The 7,711-nt window shown below is 41.5% G+C and overlaps 1 protein-coding gene across 4 annotated transcripts in view; it reads right to left on the bottom strand.

Annotated features, from left to right (window-relative positions):
• Positions 1 to 3,920: 3,920 nt before the first annotated feature.
• Positions 3,921 to 7,711, bottom strand: part of CES2 (carboxylesterase 2) — a 30,216-nt gene continuing 26,425 nt past the window's right edge. For all 4 annotated transcript variants that reach the window (XM_015889821.3, XM_088135476.1, XM_025173177.2 and 1 more), the window contains 3 exons: positions 5,112 to 5,261; positions 4,383 to 4,455; positions 3,921 to 4,280 (listed from right to left, as the gene is read on the bottom strand). In XM_015889821.3, coding sequence (XP_015745307.1) covers positions 4,097 to 4,280; positions 4,383 to 4,455; positions 5,112 to 5,261 — 407 coding nt within the window. In that variant the 3' untranslated portion in view covers positions 3,921 to 4,096. The remainder of the gene's footprint in view (positions 4,281 to 4,382; positions 4,456 to 5,111; positions 5,262 to 7,711) is intronic.

Here is a 7,711-nt window from a genome sequence, read left to right as displayed (position 1 = left end):
AATCTTCAACCACTGACGGTTAAATTCCAAAGAAAACAGGCTGTATCTTGTGTCCAATTGTTTCTGAAGTGCTCCTGTGTGGCCCCTCCCACATACCTGGGAAACCAGAAGAAGTGGAGAAAAGTTCAGAAGGGTGGGAGTGGATGAAGCAAGACCTCTGGCAACATTGGCTTGGTTTAATCTCATGCACTCGTGGCAGACAAAGAGCTGCTGCTTCATCTGACGCACAGTTGGCTCAGGAAACCAGCCTGCTGGCATCTGCTGTCTCAGAGGCGTTCTCCAATCCCATCTGCAGTATGGCAGAGTTGTGGCAAGGTTGCAAGGTAGAGCGTATAAAGTGTTTTGGAGTACCTCAAGTGTTACGTTTTCCTTATCATCCATGCTCAGGACACCTTTCCTCAAACTCACGTCCTGAAGACGGATCAGCCTAAAACTCCCATTTCCCTGGGGGCACCAGGAGATACAACTGGAATTCTGCGGACCAGGAAAGGTTGAGTGAAACCAACTGTATTTGATGAAGAGTTTGCAAAGTTTTGAGCTGGACGCACAACAGCAGAATTCCAGCCAAAGCCAAGGGGTTGATCCTGTTGGAGAAAATTTTTTAGAGGGAACTTGTGAATTTTCACCCCATTTGTGGCTTCTGAAGATGAGGTTCGTTTTGTCTACTCAAGCAGGACACTACAGTACTTCAGTCTCCAGGATTTATTATGAGTTTGCAAAGCCAGGTCAAGCATACATGGACATGTTTCCATGGGCAAGACTTTGAAAATAAAGACAATATGCTGTGTTTACAATTAAGCAACAAGGAACTACAGATGTGTAAAAATATGACCGGTTACAGAGAAAACCCAAAGAAAAAGATAAGTGGGCCAGACTTGCACTGTGCAAAGCAAAGCTTTCCACTCGCTCTAACAGTCTTTCTAAGCAGTCCTCCTCACATCTAGTACCATGTAGAAACTACTTCCTCTTGAAGCCTACTTGCTTGCTAAAGATTTACTGCTACGGTTCACTGTGGTTTACATATCTTACTATGTTCAGGAGCCCCATGCTAAAACATGTATTAATATTTAGACTGTTTAAGTTCTTCCTCAGTGTTATATAAGGCTGCAAAGAATCAAACATCACATATATAATGCATTGATAGGAATGTGATTTTGGAAATCATGGTGTATGCCTGGATTAAAATGTCAACTCAGGGTGTGGCTGCTGAGTGATTTTTGTGCTAGGAATCATTAGGAACTGCCACAGAGGAAAGCCCTGACCTAACCCTATGGCTTGACTGCTGTTGAAGAGTGGTGTACAGTTCTGGTCTTTCACCAGAGGAAGACAAGACTATTACAGAGCTGGAAGAGGGCAGCCAAAAATGACTAGGAGGGCACAGCAGCTGCCCTTGGGTAAAAGACTGCATTGATGGTGGACTTTAGGTTTGGAGCGAAGGTGGCTATGATGGAAGTGGATAAGAACTTGCTGCCATCAAATGAGGTGGTGATGGCAAGCAGTCACTAAGGGAAGATGGTGGCTGAGAAATGCCCTTCTGCTTGTCGAACTGGTCACTGTAATACCAGCTGCTGGAATAGGCCAGTCTTCGGCCTCATCCAGCTTCAGAGCTCCTCTTCCTCCAAGAACTTTGCAGATTGCCCAGGTTGCAACTAGCCTGGACTCAACATTAGTATAATAAAGAAACTTCCCTAAAATTCTTTGCCTTTGCAATGTAGTCAGAGTATTGTTCAACAGAATCAGAGTGTTGAAACTTCCTGGTATATTTCTCCTTCACTTGCTGGAATCTGGAATGACACCAAAGTTGAAGCAGCATTTTTTTTTTCTAAATGAAAGAAAATGAAAATACCATGAAAGTACTTTAGTAAACAGTGAAACAAATGGTGAAAAGATATATCTCACAAAAAGGCAAATATAGGAATAATTCTTAGGGCAATGAGGTTGTCAAAGAGGAACATTGATCAAATACCAATGCAAACATTTTATGGACTTTGGGGCAATAATAGCGCATGTTTCAAAGCTCTAGAGATAAACAGCTAATTGGAGCAACTCTAGGCAGCAGAGCTGAGCAACTGAAGCTCCAGGGCTCTGTGTGGTGTCCAAACGCATTTCTTGCAAACACCGGAACTCCTGCCAGCTACAGCGATCAAAACTCAGCAGAAAACCCCATTTCTTCTGCCTACTGCAGCTTCTTGGAAACCAAAAAAAAATTGCATTAAGAAGAGACTTTCTTAGAAAAAATATACAGTATATTCTATATAATGGGTCTTGGATTGCTAGCTGGAGATCTAGAAAACCACATTTCAAAAAGACCAACTAATCTTCCTTCCTGGCATTCCTGCAGCTGTGATATATGCAGAAGTTGGATTTCCTTCTTTGAAAGATCACAATCACAGATTCATATTTAACTATATGAGCAAGCTGAAAGCATTATCTGGCTATTAGTTTATTAATATGGCATTACAATATAATCACAACCTGTTTCATTTTTATTGCATTCTGGTGGCATCTCTAAATATGCTCAGTCTCTATTTCCATGATTAGAATATTACTCAGTATGCTCAACCCACATGCAGTATTTGAAAACACTCATATTCAAGCACTTTATTTGCTTAGTCTTATTTTCTCAAGTTTGCTGAACCCCTTTACAGCTGTTCATTTCCAGAAAATGTCACCTGCATCATGGAGTATCCATAAAGAATTTGCATGTATGAAGTTCTAAACTAGAATTTTTTGTGTGTTATTGGTATGGTCAGATGTTTGTGAGGACCATTGTGACTACAAGATCAATTTACTGATCAATAGTTTGCAGCACAGGAAATTTTCCTTTTCGGTCTGATGCCTCAAGAATTTGAGCCAAGGTCTATAGCCTACTCTACAACATTAATTTGATTGATTGTGTGCTTTAAGAACCCAGAGTACCTGACAGAGTAGCCAGAATGATCAGATCAGCAAGTGAGTCAAGTATGGGCTGGGTAGCATGACAATGAAGGGATACTGTATAAAAATGGTTTGAAAATTGGAATTCAAGAGGGCTCGTCAATGGCTCCTCAGCTACCTGGAGAACTTTGTTGAATGGGGAGCCACAAGGCTCAGTTCTGGTCCTGAATTCTTCAGTGTGATTCTAGGAGAAGACCTGTTGGCTTTAAGGAACGACTGACAGATACTCCAAAATCTAGTTACTCCTTTGAGTCCAAAATTGAGTGTGGAGCCACAATTTTTATTAAGAACTTGGATGAAAAAGTGGAGGGGATGCTAATCAACTTTGCTGATGATATCAGATCAGAAGTAGCTACCCTGATAGATCTAACAAGAAATGGGCAGAAAGTAACAGAATGAAATTTAACAAACACAAATGGAAAATTCTTCACTTACACAACAAAAAACAAATGCGCAGATATGGTGAGGGCTTAGTAAATGTTCTTGTGAAAAAGATCTTGGGATAGTTTCTAAATTATGAGCTGGCAGGGTGGTGTAATTGTACAAAAGGAGTAATGTTCTTCCCCAACCCTCTCCCTTAGGGACTCCGTTTCCCTCCAAAGCTCTCAAAGGAGCAGCTCTGGGCAAAGTGAATGTACTCTATTTGTATGGGATTCCCAAGAAAGTGGAGCTGAAAGCCAGGCTGATCAGTACAAGCTTTACTGAAGGCAAATACTTCTCTGCTTTCTCCCACTCCAGCTGAACTGAGAGCATCTGAACTGCCCAGACCCTCCTTCCTCCCATCTTGCTCTTGGCTGGGCCTTCCATTATTCTTACCAGCAGTCCAGTGCATTGGCTGCTGTATAATGTTGCGCTGTACCCACATTCCTTAATATTAATGGAAAATTTGTGTTAATCTCTACCCTGTTAGATCTATTTTAGCCTGACCGAATATGATTTGAATATTATTGCCTGATTGCCTTGAATGCTGTTAGCTTCAAACATTGCTTAAGAAGTTTATTAAATTGTTATTAATTACAGTCTCACTCTGGACTGTCTGAACACATATGCTTGTTTAATAACCTTTACAGTCCAGTACTGACAAAATTGGTGCTGTTGGAGGCTCATTTATTACACATCTTAAGTTTGTTCTACTGCAAGACAAATAAAAAACAGCATTTTACAGCTCCAGGTGTGATTTCTGTCCTTCAATTATTTTCATTTTTTCAGGCAGGGTCTTTAACCAGAAATCCACATAGCTGTTTCTCAATTTCTCTGATTTCCGCTGTTCCAAGTTTAATTCCAGATACTCTTCGTTCGGTCCATAAGATGGCCATTCCACCAAACCTTGGCCATTTGGATTTCTGGAAATAGCAGAGCCAAGAATTCAGTTTGCATTCAGCATACTGGCATTACTTAATTGCAGCCATAAAAATTCAGTGTTTCAAAATAGCTAAAAGTCTCACCCATTACGGGCAAAGTTGCTCCAGTATTTCATGATTGTTCTGCTAAATTGTTTCTCATTCTCTGTAGCTTCACCTGTGCAGAACATACAAGAGAAAATACTTAGCCATACTACACATAATCTAATCTGGTATTTAAAGGCTTTAAAAGGATTTCCATCTATTCATGGGGAAAGTTTATCAGTAACTCCCAGCTATCTGCAATGATAGCTAAGCTGATTTCTATAAAGTAAAACTGAGGTTTTAGATATCAGCTCCTGGGGACACTCCATGTGAGAAGCCATCTCAGTTATGAAGTTTTCTGGAGTATGGGGTAGGGCATTTAGCCTAATTGTCCAATGGGATACCATATTTGTGCTGGGCAACCTTGTCATTAAAAAGTAGAATCTTCAAGGTCCACCAACATGTTTTCAGTTTGTGAAACAAAGCAAGACCATAGATCTGAGCAAGCATAACAGTTAAGACATCATCTTGCTGAATCAGTTCAAGGTTCTTGCAGTTAGCATTCTTTGCAAAACCTGCCAGCAACAAACAGCTAGGGCGAACTGGTTTGTTCAACAAGCTGTAGTTTAATTGTGAATCTCTGATCTGGATAGAATCAAACTAAAACTGATCTGCACACCCCTAGTAAATGACCCTGTCTATGTATGATTTCTGCCCAAGGGAAGTTTTCCATAGATCTTGCTTCCCCAGCTTCTCTCTCCTTTTCCATTCAATTGATTCAGTGCTTACTAAGTATGACTGAGTCACTTCTTAAGAATGGTCCTCCAAATACAAAGCCAAGTTCATCAGCGTGGTCTGCCTTTACAAAATCTGGTTTTGTGTCTTTGAATGCTGTGGGGCGATGCTGGAACTCATAAAAGTAGACCGGAGCACCGGAACCTAACAAATATGAGAGACAGACAAAGCATTATGCCTATGTAGACACAGGGACCGTGGGAGATGTGTTCAGTGGAAGGCAAGGAACATGACAGCTGTAATCCACAGGAGTACATCAACATGCATGATGGGTACTTTTTAATACTTTTATATAATATTTTATATAATATAAAATATTAAACTCAGATGAGACTATAGTGATGCATACCATGGTAATGTCATTTTAGTGCTGCCTTGGAAGAGTTTCCCAGCAGTCAAGAAGACTGATGCCAGACCAGAATGGATTTTAGGAAGCCCATGCCTAAATATGCTATGTCAGCCTCATTGGTTACTGGGCAGGGTACGAGAGGATACTTGTAATGGATGGCATGAGCAGAGAAGATTCTGGAATGGAACTTCAAGGTTGTTGTGGGGGGGAGAAGCATTCCAGGTCAAGCGCCGCCTCAGCCCACAGCAAGAGTGTGGGAAGATGAAGAGGATGAGGCTGGCCCTTCCCTAGAGCTTCACGGGTTATAGCCACTAGCTGCATTAGCATAGGTTGAGTCTGGCGAGATTTTGTCTATTAGGTGCGAGCTAATAAAGGATCTGAACTGTACTGGATCTCTTCATTGCTGTTCTTGGGCTGAACCTGACATCAATCTCGCCAGACTCAATGTATGCTAAAGCAACTAGTGGCTATAACCCGTGAGGCTCTAGGGTGGGGCCAGCCTCATCCTTTTCATCTTCCCACACTCTCGCTGTGGGCTGAGGTGGCACTTGACCAGGAATGCTTCTCCCCCCCACAACAACCTTGAAGTTCCATTCCAGAATCTTCCCTGCTCATGCTATCCATTACAATACTGCACCTATTCTTTATGATCGTCAATGCTTTCCAATTTGTTATGCTCAGTGAAAGATATTCATCTCTAGTTTGAGCAGTTCTTCCAAACCTTTATGTCTACAGCCTCTAAGCTAAGCAGGAGCAATGCACCTTTGATCTATCCATACTGGACTATTTAGGCTTCCAAACTTGTTGTTTAGTCGTTAAGTCGTGTCCGACTCTTCGTGACCCCATGAACCATACTGCGCCAGGCCTTCCTGTCCTTCACTGCCTCCCTGAGTTTGCTCAGTTTCATGCTCATTGCTTCAGTGATGCTATCTAACCATCTCATCCTCTGCCGTCCTCTTCTCCTTTTGCCTTCAATCTTTCCCAGCATCAGGGTCTTCTCCAAAGAGATCTCTCTTCGCATTAGGTGGCCAAAATATCTGAGCTTGAGCTTCATTATCGATCCTTCCAATGAGCAATCAGGGTTGATTTCCTTTAAGATTGACTGGTTTGACCTCCTAGCAGTCCAGGGAACTCTTAAGAGTCTTCTCCAGCACCACAGTTCAAAGGCATCAATTCTTCGGCGCTCGGCCTTTTTTATGGTCCAGCTTCCAAACTAGACAGAAGCAATTCAGATGGATCCAGCTAAGGTGGAATCTCTTCTCTCTTGGAAACCTGCCTTCCCATACTATCTGCAGCACACAGCGCTTTGGGGGCTTTGCTCGTTTTATTCAACCATGATCATGACTGACTCATCTTATTAAAAAGAATGTTCCCTTTAAGTGGTATTTTGATGGTCAAAGCACTTTTCTGCAACTGAGAGAGGCATTCACTACCAGAAGTTCCTCCAGAGCTTCTAGTTGATTGTTTTCCAGAGAAATTCACAAATACAGAATAGTTTATCAAGGACTCAGTGCTTGTTTGTGTCTCCTTGACTTGGACATTCTCTGGTTTGACCAAGAATGCTGAGCACCAAAGCTTCCTTACTAGCTCAGCTCATGTCCCTTCAGGCGCAAAACAGCCATTTTTTTCCTCCTGATTTATTGCAACAGAAAAGATACTCCCAAAAGTTGACATCTGAAAAGGACTATGGTCCAAACTGGTTAAATGATCCGATCTCTGGTTGTAGCTGAAATGACAAAGGGCTTGTCATAAAATGATAAAAGAAATGACAAAAATAAGCTAACCTTTTGTATCCCTTAAGTTAGCTGAGAATTGCATTTTCAAATTCTTTTTCTCACAAAAAGCAGATAAAAATTTTGCCTTGCTCTAGGATCATTAACAGTCAAACCTCCTGGCTACCAGTTGCAACTACAGGGAAAAAAAAAATTAGGGGTGCAGTTAAAAAACATAAAGCAGCAGGAGAGGCCTACACCCTTCTAAAGTATCTAAAACTAATATTGATTGGTGGACAGCCCTCATGACCACAACTGATTCCACTTTGGTAATTCCAACAAACTGGGCTTTGTCAATTTGCCTGTTTATAAAAAAAGGCTCCTGGAAAACTATTACCCCATTAATTTGCCGTGTATAATGAGCAAATTATATCTGAGCACTTTGAGATTGGTTGGAGACCAAAAACATCTTTGTAGATGAAGAGGCTGACTTCAGAACTGGCAGGTCAAGAACTGACCATTGCTTGGTTTTC

The sequence above is a fragment of the Python bivittatus genome, unplaced genomic scaffold (assembly GCF_059951505.1).
Source record: "Python bivittatus isolate LINGU-HERP-01145 unplaced genomic scaffold, Pbiv_v1 ctg000170_np1212, whole genome shotgun sequence".
Lineage (NCBI taxonomy): Eukaryota > Metazoa > Chordata > Lepidosauria > Squamata > Pythonidae > Python > Python bivittatus.
Note: the sequence above shows the minus strand (reverse complement) of the source record. Positions and strands in the feature narration are given on the sequence as shown.